General features: G+C 45.0%; 2 protein-coding genes across 2 annotated transcripts; one reads left to right on the top strand and one right to left on the bottom strand.

Moving 5' to 3' along the window:
- Positions 1-260: 260 nt before the first annotated feature.
- katnb1 (katanin p80 (WD repeat containing) subunit B 1) lies at positions 261-18,215 on the bottom strand. The gene is made up of 20 exons (XM_005923944.3): positions 18,025-18,215; positions 12,733-12,885; positions 12,510-12,640; positions 11,635-11,752; positions 10,956-11,056; positions 10,829-10,870; positions 10,039-10,122; positions 9,075-9,190; positions 7,929-8,000; positions 7,701-7,851; positions 7,423-7,616; positions 6,862-7,010; positions 6,368-6,418; positions 6,101-6,165; positions 5,472-5,690; positions 5,241-5,390; positions 4,983-5,059; positions 3,712-3,786; positions 3,153-3,269; positions 261-2,387 (listed from the first exon to the last, which is right to left on the bottom strand). The coding sequence occupies exons 2-20, from the start codon at positions 12,779-12,781 to the stop codon at positions 2,246-2,248; spliced, it is 2,103 nt and encodes a 700-aa protein (XP_005924006.1). The 5' UTR covers positions 12,782-12,885; positions 18,025-18,215; the 3' UTR covers positions 261-2,245.
- A 2,449-nt stretch (positions 18,216-20,664) lies between these two features.
- cog8 (component of oligomeric golgi complex 8) lies at positions 20,665-25,247 on the top strand. The gene is made up of 5 exons (XM_005923934.3): positions 20,665-21,108; positions 21,586-21,793; positions 22,320-23,144; positions 23,231-23,399; positions 23,912-25,247. Exons 1-5 carry the CDS (start codon positions 20,780-20,782, stop codon positions 24,187-24,189), a joined length of 1,809 nt encoding a protein of 602 aa, XP_005923996.2. The 5' UTR covers positions 20,665-20,779; the 3' UTR covers positions 24,190-25,247.
- The last annotated feature ends 352 nt before the right edge of the window (positions 25,248-25,599 follow it).

Below are 25,599 nucleotides of genomic sequence, written 5' to 3' on the forward strand. Positions count from 1 at the left end.
AATGCTTAGAAACGCGATGAGCTGCTGTGTGTTGACCTGATGATCAAACTCTGCTTGCTGTTTTTGTTTTGTAATTACTTTTTAATAAACGCTCCAGAACAAACGCACACGTCGGCATCGTGTGGACACAAATATTTAAAAGAGCAGTAAAAAGGAGTGTTTGACACACCATCACTGTAGATTTGAAAACGACATGACCAAGAGGTGAGTTGAGTTAATCTAAAGGGCGTTAATAAAATGACTGAATTAACCACTTTTTTCCCCTAGCACCACTTTCAGACTCAAATAACTGGACAAACTGAGTTTGTGGATTAAACCTCATTTCCTGTCTTTGCCTCCAATGTTCCCACACAGCTTAAATCACATTTAAGGATCGCATCAGTCAGGAAGGCTTTAGACAAAAGGTGAATGATCATTTCTACCTGCAGTAATTGGCTCCGACTCGATGTCACCTGTTGTTGACACCTGCTCAGTTCCTCAGGCTGGCGGAATAGGAGGAGGTGGGCTGCAAAGCGGCTTGCAGGTGCAGAGATTTGTTTAGGATGTGTAGATTTGCCAGGGCCGTCACAGAGTTTGGCTCGACTGGATTAATTAACTTTGAGGTGCTTCAGGATGTTTCAGCTCTCACCCAAAAGACTTTCACTCCTAACCGCTAACGGGGAGTCCCACGTATTTGACCCCTACCTTGGAGCTGGTCCTGAGAGTTTTCATATGACTCATTGTAGACATGTGGTTAAGGTGCGAGTCTGGTTTGATTGAGGAATCTGGTAGCTGATCGCTGGCGCTTGGAAATAATTTCAGGTGGACACGGAGAGACCCAGGCGTTTAATCTCTAGTGTCAGCTGCTTTATCTATAGAGACGCCATCGTTCAGCGTCTAGATTTGAAAAAGTTTTTTAGATGTGAGACGGGAAAACCCTGAATGATCGGGAACCTACAGACTTGTTTTAATAATTCAATTCAATTTTATTTATAAAGCGCCAAATCACAGCAGTCCTCTCATTGGAAGAGAGCCAGAGAAAACTGAACTCAACCATGCTAACCTTCCCTCCTTTGCTTTAGCTGGCACTGGGTCTATCACCAACCCTCAGTTTGTGTTCAGGAAGTGAGACGAGTGAGTCGATCAGCTGATTTGGGGTCAGCTGATCGACTCGACTGCTGAATATTCTGGGTCTCGGGTTGCTTTCACAGAACGTTTTTGGTTGTCCAGTCAATGATGCTGGAAATCTGGTGACTCCGCCCACACGTCACACTCGGCTGTGTGCAGTTTTCAACCCTGTGCCAAGCTGTTGTCTGTATTTCAGTCACATATTTTACTATTTTAAATAAATTGTAGTAGTCTACAGAAGCAAAAGAACAAAAACTGCCCAAACACTCATGACCTGACCGTACACTCAAGAAAAGCTCTTCAAATATGAGAGTCAAAGTGATCTTATGTTGTAGAAATAATGCTCGATCATGTCTTTCCACAAGCTTCCTGTGCAAATGTCTAATTCTTTACAGACTTAAATCTGTGAGCAGATCACCCGACATGACTTTCACACGCTTGGCTCTAAACTGATGTAGAAATGCATGTTGCATTTGAGGTCTGCAGGAAATCTGAGACAGAGCTTCTGGTGCACTTGCGAGTCACTCTGAAGAGTACAGTAATGTGAAGAGTGGTTTAAATGAGCCGTTTCCTGCTGGCTGATCCTCTGAAGTGATATTCACGCAAAAGCAAAGTCGACTTTTTTCTAACTTCATTTTGTCTTTATTTAAATAAACAGAGCTGTACATGAACACAGTGGAGAGAGTGAGCAGTAGAAAAGTGAAAACGTGTGCACAGAGTCCGAGCTGGAGTTTGTTTTTGGCGTTTTTAAATCTGCGTCGCTGGTTTACGGGATTAAACGTGGCAGATTCAAACGTTCGCATCAGAGCGGTTTGTCTCTGTCTGCTGATCTTTGCTCCGCCTTTCATGAATCGCTCGTGTGGTGCAAACCTGTGAGCACTTTTTAAACATCCAAACCTCTGAAGGCACATTCCCGTCAGCGCCTCCATACGAGACCGAGACTCCTCCCTGATTCGAGTCCCGACCCGCTCGTTTAGCAGCGGCGGTTTAATTTCTCGACTTCCTCTGAGTGTCACTTAACGTCTTCAACATTAAAACATTTCTTCTTCTGTGACGGAGGCCTCAGGAGAGAGTCGTGACAAAAGAAGGACACCCAAAGTGCGGGATCTTGCGAGTCAGCTGATCCACGGCGCCGCCCTCAGGGCGAGTCGTCGAGCGGCGCCATGAGCAGCTGCAGCTCTTTGAAGGTGCTGCCGTGACGACCGACCTGCGTCGCCTTGTTCTTCACGATGTTGCTCAGGTTCTTCAGCTGCTTGCAGCACACTCGGCACTTCTGGTGTCTGGAAGCACAAAAACATCAGAGGCTCAAACGCAGAGGACAAAGACGTTGGCGAGTCTGTCCGATTAAAACTGTTTTCCTTCAGTGATCGAACAAACCGCCACTGATGATGTGTTGCTATGAATTATGGGACATCTTTGCTCCAGTGTCTCGCCTGATTTACATCATCTCTGCACAAACCTTTATAAGAGAAACTGACTGTCGCTGGTTACAGTTCAATTCATTTTATTATGAAGGTTCCTGTCGTCTGAGTACTACACCAAAGGTGGTTTAATGTTTCCTTTTTTGCCTCCTTTGGAGGAGGAGACACTGAAGCATCCTTCATTCACAACAAATGCAGTGAGGCGCAGAATGAGTGCTGCCCCACCGCACTAACACGCTGCTCTCTCTGACGTCCTTTAACCTCAACAGCCTGTGTGCTGCTGGCGAGGACGCAGGCCCTCGCCAGCAGCACACAGGTGACACCTGCTGGACAAACAAACCTACTACAGTCACTAAAATGCAGCTGTGGCTCCTGCAGATGCACAGAGTGCAAAGAGGAGACCTGGAAGGGAAAAGCAGCCGGCTGAGGAGCGATTACAGCAGGAATCAAGTCTCTGGGTTCGAACACGTGTCAGACATCTTTAAAAACGTCCCACACAGAACGAGAGGTGGAGTCAGCCGAGGTTTGGGGCGTTTCCTCCTCAGAGTAATCTGAGTAATCAGCAGATTGATTGACGGTGCTGCTAAATCAGTCAAGCAGCTGTTGGACAGATGTGAGACTCACCGCTCCTCTCGTGTGATGTCGACCCCGACGGACGGCGTGGCCTTTAGAGTATCCGAGATCAGCGTCCAGAAGTGCTTCATGACGAGTTTCAGAGACGTGCAGCCGGTCTGTATGTAGCTGAGGAAACGCACAGAGAAGGAAGCTGATTGGATGATCGAATTACACGACATACCGACACACAGACGGCATCGGTTCAGGTTCAGGACGGGAGGAAGCGGAGATCTGCTCCACCTCCTGACAATCAAAGTACTCTGGGTGACCTCAGGTTACCAAACAGGAAGTGATCTTTGTTTTTACGTAACATCCGAATTAGAGTTTTAAATTCACTTTGAGAAGATGAAATCATCTCTGATGCAACCCGAGCTGCCTCCCGGCAGTTCGTCTGAAGCGTCATCAGAACTCATTTCTCTCATTGTAATGGTGAAACCCACAAAGTCATCCGTCACACTTGATGAAAACGCCTACAAAGATGCTGACGTTGTTTTAAAACGAACCCTCTGCCGCTGAACGCTCGCACGCCGTCTCTGGACAACAGAAACTTTACCTCGGAGCCGCTCACCTCTCGTACTTGCTCTGCAGCAGTTTGTCGAGCTGAGGAAGGACTGTCATGCACACGTCCAGCTTCCACAGAGATCTGGAACAGCAGCACAACATCTGGTTTTATACGTTCATAAAGGTCAGCAACCCGCAAACAACTGCAGGTCAAACTCTTCAAAATGAAACTTAGAAGACAGATGCAATCAAATAAACAATAAAAACTTTTCAGTGATCGGAAACAGAACAGACTGAAAATAATAATAAAGCTGCGTAAAACGATTCGTCTGTCATCAATCGTCAGCTTCTGTCACTGTTTTTACATTTTTTGGGTTAAACTAACAAAGAAAGGTTTTGTTTTTGAACTCCAGTGTAAATAAAGGTTTGTACTTGTATAAAATCAGAAGTGTGTGTGTGTGTGTGTGTGTGTGTGTGTGTGTGTGAGTGAGTGAGTGAGTGAGTGAGTGAGTGAGAGAGAGACATCTTTGTCAGGACAGGAAATTGGCATGCTACTATACTTGTGGGGACAAAATGGCCTATTGTTGCAGAATAAGCAGATTTCTTTGTGTCTTTAATTAAACAAGCGGCGCACAACTTTAGGCTCTACAGCATAGGTGTCAAACTCTGGCCCGTGGGCCAAATTTGGCCCGCAGCCTAATTACATTTGGCCCACGAAGCCATACCAAATTACTATTAGAGCTGGCCTACTGGTATTATACAGCTAATATATATATTGTTTAGTATTAAGCTTTGCTTGTTCCATATTCAGTTTTTCAGCAAAACGTGTTTGAGTCCATAAGAAAAGATTCATTCTTACATCTGGAGGAAGATTTTTTTTTTCAATAAATATTAACGTTAGCCCGCGACCTTGTTCCAGTTTTGAATTTTGGCCCACTGTGTATTTGAGTTTGACACCCCTGCTCTACAGTAATTAGTCATTTAACTTGACTGGATAGATGTGTGAAACTCTCATCCCTGAGGAGCAGCCAAGCCAAGGTGTGACTTAGGGTTCTCACAAAGATGTAGAAACGGGTTTGTGTGTGTGAGTGTGTACCTGTTTAGACAGCTTTGTAGGACCGAAACTTGAAATGTTACTATACTTGTGGGGACCAACAGTCACCTGTGAGGACAAAGTGCCTGTCCCCACGAGCTTGAATGCATTATTGAGGCTCAAATCCTCAGGGTTACGAGTAGGCGTTCATTTTTCATAGTTTGGGTAAGTAGCTCTCTAAAGCATGATGTCAATGAGATGTCCTCACTAAGATATGAAAACGAGTGTGTGTGTGTGAGACTCACGGCTGGGGGTTGATGATGTTCAGGATGTCCACGACTATGGACGGATCACTCATGGAGACGGCGGTGTCAAGAGCGATCTGCACACAAACAAAGAGCAGTTTGAAAATAATTTTATTGACACAAACGAACTGAAAACAAAACAATAAAAGAAGGACCTGCATGAATGAGCTGCCCAGCTGTATCCGGGCAGAAGACCGCCAAACGGTCATGACCTTCTCACACACGCGCCAGCTGCTGGTACCGGCGTGTCAGCCTCACCTTGATGCCGTCTCGGGTCCACACCCCTCGGACCGTCTGCAGGTTCTTCAGTCGGCTGCTCAGCATCACGCACATGGTCTCGTGACCCTTCTTCATCTGGGTCAGGGCCTCCTCGTCACTCAGGGCTCCAGATCTGTGGTTGGGTGAAGACTGACCGACCACACACGTTCAGCTTTATTCTCATCATCAAAGCTGTCGCGAGAATCTAAAAACACTGACGCGTGCACTCACGGGCAGGAAGTCGGCCACGTTCAGCCCGATGGGCTCGTTCCGGGCGCTCGAGATGATTTTGAGCTGCGGTTTGGATTTGGCCGCGGTGACGGGGGGCTGGGTGGGAGCGGGGTGGCTGGAGGACACTGTGCCCGCAGCTGGAGGGGACGGACGCTTCACAGCGGAAATGACCGTAGGCTCCACCCTCACCACGGGAGTGGAGGCAGCCAGCGGAGGACCCTTTAAAACAACAGACACGAGCAGTCACAGCCTTTACTCTCTGATCTCAGCTGTTTTTATGGGCATTTGATTTTTGGAAAAACTGTTAATAATGACAGAAACAAGAAATTATTACAAAATAATTTCTCACACATCGTTTTAGTTGTTAATTTAGACTCATAAAACCTCTCATATAACCCCGCTCAGACCAAAGTCACACAGCTGTTAAAGGTTTTAGATGGTTTTGAATTAAACTGATTTTCTGAAGACAAAGAAAAATCTTTAACTAAAGAAAGAAAACCGAGCGGCTGGAGGACTACTTTGTTGTAAACAGCAGGTATTTGAGCTCTGATAGGTTCGTTGCATTTATAGTCCGCTGTCCTAAGGCGTCCATGTTTCCACACAGACACACGGCTGCTGCGTTCACTGACCTGCTGTTTATCAGGAAAAGGAGACTTGATGTCCTTCAGCTGCCGGCTGATCGCCAAAATGGACTCTGAGCAGAAGAAGAAATCATCAGGAAACGACCCAGTAACCACAAAACAGGAGCTGAAACACCTCTGTTGTGTGTTTTTGTGTCGTGTGTTTTTCACTGTCGAACACGTGATTTATTGTTCGTGTTTCATCTATAAACTGAAACGTCGGAGGCGCGTCGTCTCCTGATGTCTCACAGAAACGTGAAGCTGTGCTGGACTCACCGTCCTCTGGAGGAGCGGGAAAAGGCTCCGACATCTTAGGAGGAGTGCGAGCTGGAAGAGAGGAGAACGAGGAGCTCAGACTGTAAAGTAAATGTGACGACATGAAAACAAAAGGCATTGAAAGAAATGACCAGAGGTGCTTCGTGTCTTTGTCCTCATTAGGATGAATATTTTAAAAAGGCACAAAGAACCAATCAGATCCTCCCATCCTGTTTGGCTCTTACAGCGAGTAATGTTTACTCCTCTCACTTTTCAAATATGGCCTGCTTCTCAAAATCAGCCAGAGCAGAACTGATGGTGATGCTGCAGGTGGACCAACAGGTGAGGAAATAGAAGCTTTTGGGGAAACTAAACACAGATTTTGTTGGTGCAGTGTTGATTAAAGATGAACTCAGCGTCCTTTTCAATAGCAATATTTCACAGATCTTGTTGTATGTACGTATAACTGTATTCTTTATTCAACATCTGAGCTGCGATGCTCCGGGTCCACCTACAGATGGCGCTCTTTGGCTGGAAGATGGCCTTGTAGTCCTCGGCGTTGTGGATCTCAGCAGACGACAGCTTCTCGTCCGCCTCGTCCTCGCTAGGGCTCCGCCTCTCGCCTTCGGGGCTCCGCCTGTCAGACTCTGAACGGTGCTTCAACCTGATGACATCACAAACATTTGTTTGTTTGTTTTTTAGAAGAAAAACTGCAATTTTTTTACTTTATTTACTTTTATTAAAGAATCTGGAAGTGAAACTTTTCCACTGAAGTCAAATAAGATTTTATATATATATATATTTGTTTTCTATATATATTTGTATCTACATACATACGTACGTACGTATGTATGTAGATACAAATATATCTGTTCGTACATACGTACAGATATATTTGTATCTACAGGAAAAGCCGAGCTGTGATAAGAACCTTGTTTCGGCTTCAGAGAGGATGAACTTTCTCTTTGACCTGTGATCTGAGTGTTTGATGAATGAAACCAGTGGCTCATGTATAAAACTTTAAATCCAGGAGTCAGTATTTGTAGTATTTTCTCCTGTCTCTCAGTGTGCCGTACCTCTGCGATCTGCAGGTGGTCGTGGGTCTCTCGTAGTTCTTTCGCAGTGCCGCTCCTTTGGGGTCCTTCTTCGGCTCTGTGAGCGGCTGGTCGTCCTGGATGATCCCCTGGATCACGGCGCCACCGCTCTTCTTTACCCTCTTCAGATCGACCACGTAGGACGACACACTCGACAGCTGATGAGACACGCCGATCTGACATGTGGAGGAGGAGGAAGATTGAGATTACCTAAAACTTCTGCACGGTACTGTTACTGAGCGGTGGGCGGAGCTACACACCAGCTGCTGGTTGCAGATGGCGAGGTCAGACACCTTTCCCCAGCTCACCGGCACCGCGTCAAAGCAGCGGTCCGGTTCCCAGCCGAAGACCCGCAGCGAGTCCGTGGCGCCGCTGTACAGGCAGGAGCCATCTGGGCTAAAACATATACACCTGGAACCGCAGGGACAGGGGTCAGAGGTCAGAGGTCACATTCCAGTTACACCCTGCTGCAACGGGGAAAAACTCACCTGACCGGAGTCGTGTCGCCCTCCAACGAGCCGATCATCGTAAACTTTTCCAGATCCCACAGCTTGATGGTCCTGCAAACACATGCAGAGTTCATACAGCTGCAGCTCATTAGAGACACCTGTAGGTGTTTTATAGTGTCAGGTGAAGACGCTACAACACGGCTGAGGAACAGGAAGAGACCTCCAACAGATCCACGGTCAGCAGTGACAAGTCAGTAAATGAGGAGAAAGAGAAAAGAGGAACGAAACACGAACAAAAGAGGGAGTGGAGGGCAAAGTGCACCTCTCAGTGCATCATGGGAAGTCCCCAGGAACCTGAGGGATGGTTAGGGTCGCCTAACCCAGCTCTAACTACAAGCTAAGCTAAAGATACTTTTTTCATTTATTTATGAAAGTATGTGTTTGAGTCACTTCTTATTCTCATAAATGAGAGTAAGATTTATTCCATCAATAAACTGTTTGAGATAGAAATGACCCTGCTCCCTGTTCTGTCCCTAAAACAGGCCAAAACCTACAAAATGTCTCATTTCTTTGAAGTGACACATTCAAAGCTTCAACGGCTCCATCACGATCACATGACAATCGGAAAATCAGGCCACAAACTACAGCTTTGCTTGCTGGTGTAACTTATAAACTGTGTCTAACACCAGGTCGGTGTCCTCAAATTAAACATAATAATCAATTTAAGTGATTCATGTTGGAATACTTATTTATACTTCATATGCAAAAATAAAGAAATGATTAAATACTGAGTGCACTTGCTGGTTGTGTTGGAGAAAGGATGAGTTATTATTTCCATTTTATTATATTTATATTATATTTCCTGTTTGCTTTTAGTTATAAATGTATGATTTAGTGGCACATGCAGAGGACATGTAGAAGACACAGGACATGTATGTGAAAAAAAGTAAAAGAATTTCAGACTAAAAGAAATGTTACATTAAAAAAATGCCACAAACAATCAAACTCAGCACCAAAATAAAATCTTGGCGGCACAGAGAGAGGACAACCTCGCGCAGCCTCTGAGCTTCATGAAACAGAAAAACTAAACGAGCCACAAAGTGTCACAAACACTGATTCCACTCATGAGTCGCTCCTTCAGCTCCGAGCTGCTGCGTCTCGGGCGCTCGGCCTGCGGCGACGTACCTGTCGGAGCTTCCGGAGGCCAGCAGGTACTCGTTGGGGTGGAACTGGACGATGTTGACGGCGGCGGTGTGAGATTTGAATTCCGTGATGGTTTTCCCCTGAGCCAGGTCCCACAGCTGATGGAGACAAGGGGACAGGGCTGAGGTCATCGAACAAGAAGAGAGCAGAGCTCACCTCCTTCAGCCAATCAGAATGAGCGATTTTATTACAGGATGCTGCCGGTTTGATGCTTTCACAGCATTTACAGAATAAACACATCATGTTCACACTTTTAAATTCCCAAGATGCTCTCAAACACCCGAACATCCGACCGCTGCAAATGAAATGAAACTTAATTCTAAACATCGATGAAATGTTAGCCTAACGAGTCGTTACACATCACCAGCTTATTACTTTATTTGAATAAATGTAACTAAACCTGGGTCAAGAAGTGTCCTGAAAACTATTTTAATAGAAAAGATGAATTTTAAAAATCCTAAAACACTGAAGTGATTCAACAGACGGACCTTTTAAAAGCATTTTAAAATGTAGAAGAATCTAAAAATGTTGCGATTCAATCGCTCGTTTTATTTTACGGGAAGATTTTTTTTCTTCTTTTTTCCGCCCGTCTCATTATTAGATATTTAACTAATGAAAGTCTGATCTCTGAGCAGCGCCTCGGTGTTTGTGGTGATGAGTCAGGACAGAGAGTGACACACGTGAGCACCAAACATGAACCAGGACCAGCTGGAACATCTTAACGTCTTCCAGCCTTTCTGCACAGTTTACATAACAACATCCTGCTGCTGATGTTCTGCTTCACAGTTTACATTCACAGCACCGTGTAACTCCTGCAGGTTACTCTGAAGGTTTCTCAGCATCTACTGTTACAGAGTCAGAGTTACCACAACATGTAAGTACCGGGAAAAACAATCCTTAAAATATATTTTTTACATTAAAGGTGAGACGTCAGATCAGGTCGTACCTTGACGGTGCAGTCGTCGCTCGCTGAAGCTAACCACTTCCCATCAGGACTGAAGGCCAAACTCCTCACAGCCTGAGTGTGACCCTGCAACACCAACACCAGCACTGGTCAGATTTTTGCTATCGAGACTCATGTGAAGCTTTTATTTTGAAGGAAAGTAGAAGCCCTGAGCCTGGTTCTGGAGTTTTTCCTTCCCACCGTCGCCAAAGTGCTCATAGGAGGTCATATGATTGTTGGTTTTTCTCTGTATGTAGATCTTAAAGTATAAAGCGCATTGAGGTGACTGATGTTGTGATTTGGCGCTGCATAAACAAAATTAAATTGAAGTCTCTCAGTTCTTTTAAATGCAATAATCCGTTTACTGTAAGACTCCATAAAAGCTCCGACTGACACAGTTTAATCCGAATCATTCTGAGCGTGCTCGGCTTTGGTGCACAGTGACCACGTGTCTGTGTGTGTTTGTTTTGTATGTGATGGTACAACTGTGGAAAACAAGCATCAGAATGTAGAGCGGGGCTTAAACGTCTGAAAAACATCAAAAATCTGTCAGAAACCTGAAAACAATCAGGATTTAGCTTTTCACACGGTGCTGTTTCCAGGTCAGATGAGGTCAACTCATTTGCATAAAAGATCAGAATCCACTGAAGCAAATGTCCACATCACACTTTGTTAGGTCACCACAGGTGTGTTTACCAAATCCACCTGCAGCCACTGTCCACCTGTTAGAAACGTGCACCTGGATTCGAGCAGGATATTAGGAGCCGGCCTGTCATCCTGAGCACAAACTTACCTTATATCTGAACACGTATCCTTTCCTCCGCACGTCCCACAGCTGACAGCAGCGACAGAAAAGAAGAGACATTTCATTAGAGCGGATTAAGACTTCAAAGATGTTCTCACACAGGAAACACGCCTACCTTAATGTTTGTGTCCATGGAGCTGGAGGCCAGGAAGTCTCCAAAGGGATGGAAGCCCAGGCTGGTGATGTTGGCTTTGTGTCCCATCAGAGTCCTTAAAACTGAGCACAGGAAGCAGCAGGGTCACCTCTTTGCATCTCTTTCTAACTAAGACCCAGCTTAGGTGCATTAAAACGCCTCCGCATGATGGGACGGACGATTATTCTGACTGCGGGGTACAACGTCCTCCGTTACAGCCTGAGACTGAACACTGAGGAAGCTGTATCAATTTTCAAAATAAGAGTAGATGGAAAAACACTAATAATAATAACATATACTCAATCAGACCGATGTACTATATTACATCATGTGGTATGATGGATGTCCTGTCTGTGTCCTTGAGGCAGCAGAGGTGGAAGAGCTCATAGCTCAAACTTTGCACTCAGAAATTTAGAAAAAACTCACCACACTAATTTTAAAAAAAGCAAAGTCGTTGATTTTAACACATTTCAGCTCTTTGTGTGTCATATTTCTAATCGACTGGTTCGCTCACTTCACTTCTCTTTGTCAGTGTGAACCTTACACGCTGTCCACCGCTGATCTAAAGCACCTGTGCAGATAAATTACGCACACAGACAGTTTAGAGGCGGTGAAGCTTTGACTAAAAAGCCTCGTAGCCACAGAACAGACAGAGTCTTACTCTTGGCAGCCTCCAGGTCCCAGACTCGTATTGAACCTGACTGCGACCCGGCGACGACCTGCTCCTCCGACACGTTGAAGTGGATAGACTCCACTGGGTTCTTGTGACCAGTCAGACTCTGAGAGGAAACAGTCAGAACAGACATCATCACCTAAAACTGCACCTCGCTCCTTTCTCAAAACACAGACTGTATATTAAATGTTAGTGAGGCTGCTGAGGGACACCACGTCACCTGTCAATCACAAAATAAGCCCACCTTCCTCTCCTGCTTTATCGTCCCCCTGAACACTAATGGAAACCATCATTTCCAAAATGAGCTTCATCTTTTATTCAATAAGACCTGAAAACAGCGACTGAGACCACAAAGCCGTCAGGAAACTGTTTACTGAGCTCCGAGATCAGGTGAGGAGGCGGCTCGTTTTCTCACAGTCAGAGTCGCCGCCCCCTGCTGGACATCCATGAAAAACGCAGGTTTAAGCTTCACTTTTCAGAATTCAAATCTACATCCATCCTTTATATACAGTCTGCGCTCTGCCATGATGTGGTGCACTACACACAACGTAAGAGGTCAGGCAGGTTAGTTTAGTTGGAGGAAGATGGCGAGCAGTGGAGGGGAAACATGAGTCTGTTTAATTCCCATGGAGCGAACTCTGTTTTCATCATTTAACAATCAGAAATGAATCAATAATAAAGATAAAAGCGTGAGGTGGTGACAGGAGAGAGGCAGGTGTGGGCGTCATGACCTGCAGACTGCAGAAGAGCAGTAGGTAAAGGATGGGTTCCTTTAAATCTGTTCATGTTTCAGGCCTAAAAAAACCTCGACAGAAACCTTAAAAATTAGAAACCCGTCGCATTTTGCATTGCGGGGGACTCACCATGATGCAGTTGGCCTTGCTGACGGCCCAGATGTTGACCCTGCAGTCCTCTCCTCCTGTGGCCAGCAGGCGGCCCGAGCTTTTCCCCAGAGCCAGACAGGAAATGGAGCTGGAGTGAGCCTCGAACTCCTCTGTACGGCAACAAAGGAGGAACAAATTCAGGTCGGGCTGGGCTGCTGGACAGGAAGGGTGTGATGATCGTTTGAGTAACTTTAATACTCACGAAGGCGCCATGCGATCTTGGTAGTGCTGGAGGCAGCCATACTGGTCATACTGGGAGACTGGCTGCTGTGTTTGATGACTGGACCCCGGCTGAGGTTAATTCATGAGATGGACATCAGCTCCTCATTTAGTGTTTGCACTGAGCATCAAACACCTGCAGGAACACAACACAGTGATAAATAAGTGATAGAAGAGATAAGATATATAAAACCGTCTCAGTCTCGCCTCTCTGATGCTGAGCTCTCATTTCTACTCCCAGTGAAGATACCATCGTCTTCAGCTCGGCCTCCAAACCACACAGGTGTCACTACCACCCTGTAAACCCTCCCTTTCATGCTGGCTGCCGTCCTTCTGTCACAAATCACCCCTGAAACTCCACCAAGCCTGCACACTTCTTCATGTCTCTTGTTCACTGTCCCTTATTTTGGATGGTTGATCCCAAGTATTTAAACTCATCTATTATTGGAAAACACTGTATACAAGCCAGAAGCCAGATGATATAAGTTAGTTAAACTGCAGGAATGTCTTAAAGATATAAAAACCTTGACGACCACTAATTTCCTACAAATATGGTATCTAAGCAGATTCTTACTCTGGATGGCATTACCTTGGCCTCCAGTAACACTGTGAGGAACCTTGGAGTCATTTTTGACCAGGACATGTCCTTCAATGCACATATTAAACAAATATGTAAGACTGCTTTCTTCCATTTGTGCAACATCTCAAAAGTTAGAAATATCCTGTCTCAGAGTGACGCTGAAAAACTAGTTCATGCATTTATTACTTCCAGGCTGGACGACTGCGATTCATTATTATCAGGAAGTCCTAAAAACTCCCTGAAAAGCCTTCAGCTGATCCAAAATGCTGCAGCAGGAGTCCTGACAGGGACTAGAAAGAGAGAGCAGATTTCTCCTGCTATAGTCTCAGGCTGCTGGTGGATTCCCATGATGCACTGAGTGTTTTCTTTTCCTCCCCTCACTCCCATACCGGCCCCTCCCCGAGCGTGGTTCTTCTCGAGGTTACTTCCTGTGACAATAAGTTTTTCCTCACCACTGTCACCAAGTGCTTGTTCATTTTACCTTTATTTATACAAACAGTCCTGAGACTCAATGCCTCATTTAGCTGTTTCAAACAGGCATAATAAAATAACACCAATAAAATATTGAATATTTTACCAAGAGTCTACACAGTCAAACTAAAAACAAGATTCCCAGTGATGATTTCACAAAACCATTTATGCGTCTTTTAAAGTCTACGAGCAAAATCAGCTGAGAGCCTGAAATCCTTCTGTCATGTAATCCATGAGGACGGGACAGAAAAGGAGAATACCTTCTCTCTGAGGTCTGAACAGCGAGTGCAAAGAAGTCCTGAGACCGCAGATTGTGACTAAACTATTTGTCAGATTACAGGTAATCTGACAAATAGGAGACGAGCAAACCAGAAATGAATTTAGAGACAAAATGCTATCAATGAACCATCCTGCACGAGGCTAATGAGGACTAATCAACCAGTGAATATAAAGTAGTGGTGTGCTAAAGGTTTACAGCCGGTGATAAATCTTAATGCCGTGATAAACAAAGTCCAACGATCCATTTCTAAGAAAAACAAAACTCCAGCTTCAGCCTAGCTTCAACAGGAACTCGATGTTTGAGTCCACAGCTTCAATGTTAATACCTTGAGAAGATACAAGAGAGGGAAGTTAGGATTAGGGTTAACCGAACCCTCTGAGAAGAACACAACCATGTTTTTTTTTATAGACGCATTTCAAAGACAGCCTTAGCAGAAACAGCTGTGACTGTGTACAGCTAACTGCAAATGTTCGAAAACCATGTCGATACCAGGGTACCAGATTATTACCATAATTAATCATCTGCGTAAAAATAGGCAGTTGCACTTAGATTTTGTCCCACAGCACTGACATAAATAGTAAATAACGCAGGTCCCAAGACAGAAGCCTGTGGCACTCCATCAGTCACATTTAAAAAACTGGAAGAGAGACCATTAAACTGCACACACTGCTTATGGTGAGAAAGGTGCTTAGTAGGGGTGCAACGATACACAAAATTCACGGTTCGGTTCGATACTTTGGTGTCACGGTTCGATATTTTTTCGATACAAAAAAATGTTCATGCCTTTTTAATTTGTCATTTATTAAAATTATAAATATATATTTTAACTCAAAAGTACAGTTTTTAAATTTAATGTTGCTGAAACAACAAAGTAATAAAAAATAAATCTATCTGATTGAGGAATCACTCATCTTTGGAAAAGAGAGTTTATTACAGAGAAATGGCTCTTTCCAAAATAAAAGCTATACTATACGCTTCTTCTGGGCTATATTCTCAGCAGCATATTAAACATATCAGGTCCCCATAAGGAGAATCCTGTGCTAACGGCTGTCTAAATGACTCGGGTAAAGTTTGTAGCATGCTGCTTGTTGTTTTTGTCTTTGCACTAGGATGATGTCGGAGTAAATGTGCAGTCATATTCGTTGTGTTCCCACTAGTGCTGTCAGCGTTAATCTGAAATGACGTTAACGCCACAACACGGCAAATCTCCGTTAACGAGCTACCGCGGATCGCCCCGTGCATGGGGCTGGACGGCGTCAACACGTTAACGAGCTAACTAGCTTGCGCTGCGCTCAGCGGATCTGCGCTTGACAGTGCAGCCTAGGCGGAGTAGTCGACGCAGATCCACTGAGCGCTCAACACAGACAGCATCGTCAGAAGAAAAGTTGATAAAATAAATTACAAATTTTGTATTGTTCATACATATGCATACCGAACCGAAAGCACTGTATCGAACGGTTCAATATCGATACGAGTATCGTTGCACCCCTAGTGCTTAGCTTGGTCTGAACGGCCCTTTTCCAATAACCTCTGACATAAAACCCCACGATCAACAGTGCCGGAGGCTTTCAATCAATAAAAAGAGGGGTGCAGTATTTCTTTGCTTCCAGGGCCTCGTAGATATCATTGAGAACTTTAAACCTTTAAGTTACAGTACTGGAGAGATAAAATATCACTTTCATTCTGATAGCTCTAAGGTTGATTATTCCTCAGCCATTAAAGAATCTCAGCTAAAATACAGAGTTTGCAGATTGGTTCATATTATTAACATCCAAGAATCATCACCTTTCAGGAGGGCAGTACAAAGGCACACTGGGATCTCTGCTGAAGTGTTCAGTTGTATGGAAAGATTAAAAATACAAGACGCTGTCTCATCTATGATGTTTGCAAGCAGACACAAGAAGAACGGAGACAGATTGTCTGGACCGGTGACTTTTTACTGTTAATGCTCTTCAAAGCTGTCAGAGAGAGAATCTATAGTCTGCCAAAGCATCCCAGGGACTTTGAGACTGTCAGTGGTTAAGATCAGAAAGTGATCACATTTGGATTTCCTAATAGAAGCAGCGAAGCTAATACGCAGCTGCCAAACCTTAGCCATTGGCATCAGTGTCGGACTTTCTCGAAGCTGCTCAGGGCTGCTTCCTGTCCCGCCCTTTCACTCTGACCTGGCAAAAAGCAGCATGTTTGTCCACAAGGTAGATAAAACTCTCAGAGTAATATTTACAAGCTAAGTTAACACCGTCCATCAATGTAAAACTGACCCAATGTAAATTCATGAAGTCGTGACAAAAGGCTTGCTCATGTAACAGCTTTAAATTCCTGTTTGTGATGATGCTCAGAGCATGAAACTGTTCCTCGCAGCAACAACCACTCAGCGATCAGTCAAGTCGCTGGTAAAAACTGCTGCGGAGAAATGATGTGGCACATTAATCAAAGATGATTTATCTGGGGAATAAGGTGTGTGGGGCTTTAATCATTTGTGTTAGATTAAAAACAGTGTGCCTTAAAATAATCAGACACAGGAGAAAACCGATCCCAATTACCCACCAGAATGATTTCATTATAATAGCTGAGCCAAAGAGGAGAACGTGCCAGGGTCGAAGTCAACAACAGTTAAAGACCTAGCTTCATAAAAAACTGCCACACTTCTGCCTTTCTGAGACTGCTTGAGCGATAAATTTTAAATCCATAAATTCCCACATCTCACGTCTCAGAAACAATTATTCATTCGGCACTACCTCCGGTGCTTGCATGTTAACCTTTCCACTCGTCTCTCTCATTGTGTGAATGAGAGTGAGACGAGTGGCACGTTATCCTCTTCGGTTCAGCTATTTTCCTCCTACTGACTTTCATTCCTCTTGTGTTCAGAGCATACCTGCTCCCACTGCAGCTCACGGTGTCATCTGCAAACATCACGATCCACAGAGACTCCTGCCTGGCCTCGTCTATCAGCCTGTCCCCATCACCACAGCAAACAAGAAGGGGCTCAGAGGAGATCCCTGATGTAATCCCACCCCCATCTTGAACCCATTTGTCATTCCTACCACACACCTCACCACTGTCTCTCTCCGTCCTCATACATGTCCTGCACCACCCTCACATCCTTCTCTGCTACTCCCGACTTCCTCATGCAGTACCACAGTGCATCTCGTGGCACTCTATCATCTGCTTTCTCTAGATCCATAAAGACACGGTGCAGATACATCATCAACAACCTCAAAGCAACCGCACAATTCAAACTCCTTGAATTTTTTTCTTAAATGAGTGCACTTAAATGACATAATTCTTCACCTGCAAACACAAGATTTCACAAATGAACAAACAGAATAAATCTTGTTTGGTGTTATCAGGTGATGTCGGTTGGTGTCTGATATTCATTTCCTGCTATAACAAAAGTCTCCCAAATATGGGATAAATAAGATATTTCTCATCCTCATCAGCACCTTCATCTACATCCAAACTGTTAGATAATGTCTATTTTTCTAACACAAAAATAATATTTAAAATCTGCAAGAACCTTCATGTGTTACTGTCTGCAGACTGAAGCGAACATTTCTGTTCCGCTTTATGGAAACTGGCGCATTTTTCTCAGATCATAACGTGTATGAAAACACTGGTAAACTAACTGAGCAGTGCTGTTGTGGTCAGGAGTGTTTGCTCTGCTCTCCTGGAGCTTCAGCTAACTTCAGGTAATCTCATTAAGGTTCTTCATTAAGCTCATTAAACCACAGACGAGCTCATGTTCAGACTAAAACACCAGAGGAGGTCCGTCTGCTCCCCACTTTAACCCGTTAACTCTGTGGCAGGTGCTGACCTAACCACCCGCCGTACCGAGCTCCGGGCTAACGTTAGCCGAACACTGAGGCCGGGCATCGGCATCAGGAGCAGCGGCTCCCCGGCGGAACTTGGACCGAGCAGACTCAGTCTGGCGTTGGGCAGCTTACCTCGGTCTGTCGGTCACCGACGGACGGCTTAAAGTTGATCCGGTGAGACGGCGACAGCAACTTGTCGACGGTCCGTTTACTGCTCGGCTGCAGCTTAGCAACTGAATCACACACCTCACTTCCGCTGACGTCATTAGCCTTTTTCCCCAAACAACTTTATTAACAAATACGCTTCGAAGTCATGACTGCAGGAAACAATCACTAGGTTGAACTTTTCAGTAGCGCCGTTAACTTAGCGGTATTTATCTTAAATTTCCATTTCTCCAGATTTGCCAGGTTTCTCTTTGTTTTTATTTTTGTTACGTTTGCCAAACTTTTCCCTTTTTCTCAAATCTTTTCTGGTAAATTTAGATTATTTTCCTTATAATTTCCCCCTAAATGCATCTTTTATTTTCTTGTGATTAAGTATTTTCCCCCTCACATATCTGTCCCTTTTCTAAATTTGGTTTGTAGTTTCTCATAAACCTGGTTACCCGCCCTCTCTAAATTTGCCTCTAATGTTTTAAGCTGCACTGAAAGAAAAGCAGCTTTGTAAGAAAATGAAAGCTATCTAAAATGACATTGTGTATTTACAAAACTAAAATAAAACAAAATTAATTAGGAAATTAATTCATTAGTCAGGGCTGGACTGGGACAAAAAATCGGCCCGGGCATTTTGACTAGAGACCGGCCCACCAGGTATTACAGGAAAAGCCATAAAGCCTTTGAATGAAAACAAACGCTGTTGTGACAGTGATGTACAGTCTTGTTGGTATATGTATGATTTCTATCATTTTACATCAGATAAAAACTTTGGTTGTAAGATTCAGATAATTATTTATTAAAAGCTAGACATTTTAAATGAGAATAAGAAAGAAAAGTATTTCTTGGGGGGGGGGGGGGGTGTGCCCCCTCTCCCTGTTAATGCCCTACCTGCCCCCTGGCAACACTTTGCTAGACCCGCCCCTGCACAGTTACCAGCTGTCAGCTACTTAGAAAAGGATCCTGGTGTTATTTGTCTCTCAGAAACAGTTCATAACTTCCCTTCAACTCATTCATGTCACCTAAAAGGTAAACCTGTTTCTCCATCACAGCTCTGATGATCAGTAAGGACATCTCCTGGTTTCATCTTCATGTTTCCCTCTCACCAGATAACCAAACCGACATCATGACCAGCAGGCTTTACAGCTGTGGCTCCAGCAAACATCAGCTGATACTAGAAATTAATATTAAATAAATTCTAACAACAGCTGATCAAGCTTAAACGTGCTGCTGTTGTTTAGCGCGACATCTGCTGGTTTCCTCTTTCTGGCGCAAAGTGGGCGATAAACAAACAAGAGAGAAAAGCCGATCAGCTGATCATTGATCAGTTTCATGATTGAAGTGAGCGAAGAAGAGGCAGCTGACAGCGTAAAGACGCAGAATAAATCCAGCTTTGTGTCTTTTTCATTATAGCTGAAGTCCGGGACAAACTCCGTCTCTTCTCAGCTCAATACACGCGTAATATTTTCTCTGAATGCAGGACGATTCTGTTTTTACAGGACGGTTGGCAACTCTACTAACTAACCTTATGAATAAAGATAAAGTTCACTTATCAGTAACATCATAGCACCCACCCAGCTGTATAGAACTCTGTCAGTGCAGTCTATGTAACTGCTAGTAAAAAAGTCAGCACAACAGAAAATAAACTCACCTAAACTTGGTTTATATCTGACCCAGATAGACTGCAGGTCATAACTTCTTACCTGAAGTTCAGTTCACCTGATACTCAGACCGGCGGCCGCCTCGGGGTTCCTCTCTCCTGCCTCCCTTTCCCCTCATCCACCTGCTGGCCTCGTGTGGAAGCTCCCCATAGCCACCACCAAACAACTTCTTACACATCTGCCAGCATCTGGCCAATCCACCACCTTTCATTGTTTATACTGTTACAAACAAACAAAAAACCATCAGCCCATAAAAACGAAAAATCACCAAATGCCCGGTATGTCCATGGCCAGTCTATGCATTAGTTGTAATAACGTAATTCGTTTAAATTAATTTAGGCTATTTTTAGCCTCACTAGGCTTTGGTGCAGAGGTTCACTGAGAAGTTAACGAGTGTGTGTAATTTTTCTATTATAGTATCATATATATTTACTGTACTGTAATGTACTTAGAATATTATTATCATATTATTATACAGGTAAATCAGTATCCTAGTAATTATTCATATTGGTGTTGGTGATATTTGCAAAAACATTTAAACAGTCATAAATTAATTGTTGGCCTGTAATCTGTGAAAAAAGTGTTCGACATCTCTCTCATGAATGATTCATTCACTTTCCACAAAAAAGAAAAAGAAATCCTATCTCAAGGCAGAAGCTGCCTTGATAATAGCTGAGTTATCAGTTTTTAGCAACAGAAATGTCTTTTTCCAGAGAGACGTGGCCAACAAATGTAACGTCACAGTTATAGAAACATGATTTAAGTGACCAAAAAGGACAAAATAGATATAATAACTCAATAAATCAGAGTCACAAATATATTCTATGTATTTCATATATACCTATTATTATAGTATACAGTCAAAACAAAACAAAAACAAAGAAACTTCGGAAATGATTTTTGGCACAACACCGGCAGGTGGCAGTATTTCACCTTTAAGCTTTTTTGACACGTGTCAGAAGAAGAAGAAGAAGAACCGGGACGTGTTCGTCAGCGCTGGATGTTCCGGTTGTTTACAACCAGGAAATCTGTCAGTTTGTGAACCGGGACTCCGTGAACCTGCAGCGGTAAACATGGCGGCGGTGGACGTGGAGGATGAGAGCATCCTGGCGTCCATCTTTAAGGACAGCTTCCCGGACAGCTGGAGGGACAACCCGGACTTCGCGGCCTACCTGTCGGAGCTCAGCTCCTTCGGGGTGGAGAAGCTGGGCCGGGAGCCGGAGAGGCTGGCGGAGGAGCGGGCTCAGATCCTGCAGCAGACCCGGGAGCTGGCCTTCTCCAACTACCAGACCTTCATCCGCACCGCCGACTGCACCGAGCACATCTACCGGGACTTCGGCCGGGTGGAGAGCAGCGTGTCCCGGCTGCTGGACAAGCTGCCCCGCTTCGGAGAGAATTGCAGGTCGGTGGCTCCCTGTGGAGGAAACTGGGGTCTATAAAAGTGTCATCATTTACTGTTAGGTTAATAAAAACTTTTTTAAAAAGCACGCAGGATGAACTGATCAAGGAGAGAGATGCAGATTATTATTATTGTAGCTCACTGTAGGATCACAACCTGCCTTTAAATTCAAAATATTTAAATACAGAAAAAGAATCAAAGTGAATAACTTAGTTATTTTCTTAGGAATATGCCACAGAAGGTGAACTGACTGGGAATAAAACAGCAGCAGATTAATTTCCTTTGAGCTGGCTCGTCAGCCTCCTGTCAGAATAAAAAACAGGCAGCCAGACTTTACAACCAGAACAAAACTAAAGACTGGGAACATTAATGAAAGATAATAAAAGGTTCTTAGAGCTATAAAGTGTTACGTGTTACACATAGTTGTGTGTTTGCTGTTGTGCTGTCTCTCTGAGCTTTGGGGGCTCATTTTGTTTTCAGGCACTTCATGAAAGAGGCGGAGGAGATCGGAGCAAGCCGCCGGATGAACAGCCTCACTCTGAACCGCCACACGGAGATCCTGGAGATTTTGGAGATTCCTCAGCTCATGGACACCTGCGTCCGCAACGGCTACTACGAAGAGGCTCTGGAGCTGGCGGCATACGTGAAGAGGCTGGAGAAGAAACACTCGTCGCTGCCCGTCATCCAGGTTAGTCCAGACCAGGCTGACCAAAAAGCGGGTGTGTTTGGGGTTTTTTTACTGCCTGAATGAAACTCTAAATGTTATTTAGGAAAATGAACTGTTAGGGCTAAATAAACGTTACTTTTCTGTCGTGTGATGTTGGAGAAAAAATGTTCAAATAAACAATTACACGTGTGAAGAGAACTAAAGAGCTCAGGCTCCAGACCGCTCTGAATACTCAGTTTTCTTTTGTTACGTGCACAGCTAACAAGCTCTGCGTGTTGCCCCTCAGCAGGCTTCCAGGTGTTGGCCAGCTGGAATAAATCAGGCTTTCAGAGAAGGTGAAAAGGCTAAAATGTGACTGCGGGAGGTTGTTGATGGGGCTCAGGTTCAGGTACAGGCTGGAAATCGCTGGTTTAAACTCTAAATTGACAAAAACTGGAGAAAAACAGTTGAGAAACTTTCTCTTTGCTGAGATATAAAACAGAAAAGGTCACTGTGGAGAACATCTAATGTTTTGGCTCCTCTAACCTTTGACCTTCTCCATCTTTAGGGTATCGTGCGTGAAGTGCGTCAGTCGGCTCAGCTGATGCTCAACCAGCTGTTGCAGCAGCTCCGCAGCAACTCCCAGCTTCCCGTGTGCCTCCGCGTCATCGGTTACCTGCGGCGTATGGACGTGTTCACGGAGGCGGAGCTGCGGGTGAAGTTCCTGCAGGCTCGCAGCACTTGGCTGCACTCCATCCTCGCCGCCATCCCTGAAAACGATGCTTACTTTCACATCACCAAGACCATCGAGGCCTGCAGGGTGCACCTGTTTGACATCATCACCCAGTACAGAGCCATCTTCTCTGACGAGGACCCGCTAGTGCCCCCCGCCGGTGGGCTCATGGCTGTGAACGAGGGCGCCATCTTCCACGGCTGGGTGGTGCACAAGGTGGCGGAGTTCCTGGAGACCTTAGAGAGGGACCTGCAGCGGGGTGTGGGCAGCCGCCTGGACTCCCTGCTGGGTCAGTGCATGTACTTCGGTTTGTCCTTCAGCAGGGTGGGGGCGGACTTCCGCGGGCAGCTGGCGCCCATGTTCCAGCGGGTGGCGGTGGACACGTTCCACGGAGCCGTGAAGGAGGCGGTGGAAAAGTTCCAGGAGGACATGAACCTGTACACCCTCATCGCCCTGCCCTCAGTGCTGGCAGGGACCATCCCCGTCGTAGCCCCCGCCCCGCAGCCCGGCACCCTGCAGCCCCCAATGTCCCTGCTGGACTTCCAGCCGCTTGCCTGCTTTCTCAACAACATCCTGACGGCCTTCAACGACCTCCGCCTCTGCTGCCCCATCGGAGTGGTGGAGAATGTCACCAAATGCCTGGAGGAAGCCCTGAAGATGGTGAGCAGCTGGATCTTTGGTGTAATCTGGGTTAAAGTCAGACTGATGCTGGATTAACAGCTGCTGACGGTGTCGTTTTTTGTCAGGTGACCCGTCAGATTCTGGTGTTTCACCGGGCGGAGGAGACGGCCTTCAGCAGCCGGGAGAAGGAGCTGTTTATTCAGTTCTGCTGTGCGTACGCTGAAGACCTGCTGCCCTTCCTGAACCGCTGCCTGCAGGTCCTGTTTCCACCGGCTCAGCTCGCTCTCATCCTGGGTGAGGACTCGCAGCAACGTCTGAGTTTGTTTCTTCGTTTAAAACGGACGCGGTGATGCTGAAGACGTTTAACGACGGGCCTGGAAGTGAAGTCGTTATTCCAATAATGTGGTCTCAGTTTAAACTGTTGTTCTTGTTGGTCACCTTCGGTCTCGGGCTGGAAACCGCACGAACGTACATGGTAGACTGTATATAAAAGATGGGCGTAGCCACTGGGACGTTTGTGAAACCATGGTCTGAATTTGGAGTAATGACCGCTTCAGCCTGTAGGGGGCACTAATAAAACCACAAAATCACCACACAAGCTTTTTTTCTGTAGTAGACTTTTGGTCCAATCAGTCAATGAGAAGAAAACTTCACAAAATTAGTTTAAAAGAGAAAAATCTTTAACCTCTTTTTCTTTTTTTGCCCTCGACTCTTATCTCAAAGTTATTCTTTGTAATGGCTAAAACAGCTTAAGAAGTGCTGAGCAGCAGAGTTTGGTCTGAATCAAATCGGTTGTCTCTCCGCAGGTGTTCCTCCCACCCAGCTGCATAAGTACGGCCATCTGGGCTCCATCGACCTCGCCGCAGTCCTCGAGCCTCTGGACTTCCTGCTTCCTCAGAAGGAGCCGCCGGTGCCAGAGGTCGACATTACGGATGAATTGAGCAGCCTGACGTTTGACATGGAGCCCAAAGAACCGGCAGCAGATCCAGACTCGGCGCCGACCCCATCCGACGTCAGAGACTCAAAACCCGGAGCTGAACTGACAAAGACGGAGTTTGAAGAGCCGAAGCAGGACGAGGAGTGAAGGCGAGGAAACGCTGGCTCTGTAAACTGTATCCTGTGACGGACATCTGTCAAAACTGAAGCATTAAAATATTTTTATATATGTGAGAAAAAAGGCTTTAATGGTGACATTTCTTCTCTTATTTAAAGGTTTACTCACTAACGTAGAAGGAAAATAAGCAAATAGTTTAGTTTGCTTCTTTTTCCATCGATGATGGAGTCCACCTGATTCTAACTCTGCTCTCGGAGATCTTCAGCTCGTTCTCGTGCTTTAAGAAGGAAAAACTGAATGTTTGTGTTTTCCTGGTAACGTGTCAGAAATGTGAGAAAACCAAAAGTTTGGTTTATTATAGGAAAGTCCTGAAGGGCAGAAACTGACTCTGCATTTTCATCCAGCGTCGGCCTCATCTTTGAGCTTTTTCTGCTGAGGCAGCTGGGAGTTGTAGTCCGTCAGCTGGGAGTTGTAGTCCGTCAGCTGTGTCTGATTTACATGGTGGGTTTGTTAAACTGTCTGGACACTTAAATCTTTCACTTTGATTCATTGGAAATCAATAAAGATCAATTATATTGACGAGTCAGTCTCATGTTTAAAGGAGCGTACTGCAATTTCTGCACAGTCACGGTCAGTCTGAGCTGATCCCCACCTGTCTGGAATATCTGAAGATAAACTCAAGGATCTCCACCTTCACAGATCTACAGGTCAGCACCTCGTGGGCGCTACTTCCACCAACTAACAGCCTTACTACACCTGCCTGTTAGGTCTTATTTTCCTGTTTAAAAATGTAAACCAGTGATCATGTTCTCCCTCTGCGTCGTGTTTGAATCGTTGGTTTTTGTGTGATTTTACTGTCAGACGTCGGGGTCCTGTATTGAAAAACACAAACCGACTTTCACACTTTGTAAAGCCGGACCAAACGTGACCCTTCAGTGGACCCTCCAGGAGTCTCCACATCATGTGTAGAATCCCAGTCTTCTGCTGGATCACTGCTACAGTTCTGGAGCACATGTTGACTACAGAGCAGAGAGGAGAGCTGCCCAAGACCCTGACTGACATGTACTCACACTTCTTGTTGGTTCAGATGAAGAAGGGGAACAAACATGTGGGGGGACATGAAACAAGTGAGATGGCTGAAAGGAAATTTCTTCTGAAACTGGGGAGGCTGGCATTTAAACTAATTTTCTGCTAATTTTCAGATGCCAGGTCTACATCTAGAATCAAAATGAGCACATACATAAACAACCAAAGTGAAGCATTAAGACAAAACATAGCAACGTCAAACAGGGTCCACACATTTTGCCACAAATACATGCAAAACAACTAAATTGGGCCACAAAAGTGATGTAAATTGACCAAACTAAGACACAAATCAGACAAAAACAGATGCAGGATGATCACAAACAGACACGTCGGCTACAAACTGATGCAAAATGA

Source organism: Haplochromis burtoni, unplaced genomic scaffold, assembly GCF_018398535.1.
Source record: "Haplochromis burtoni strain Fernald_Lab_line unplaced genomic scaffold, NCSU_Asbu1 Contig_69, whole genome shotgun sequence".
Classification (NCBI taxonomy): Eukaryota; Metazoa; Chordata; class Actinopteri; order Cichliformes; family Cichlidae; genus Haplochromis; species Haplochromis burtoni.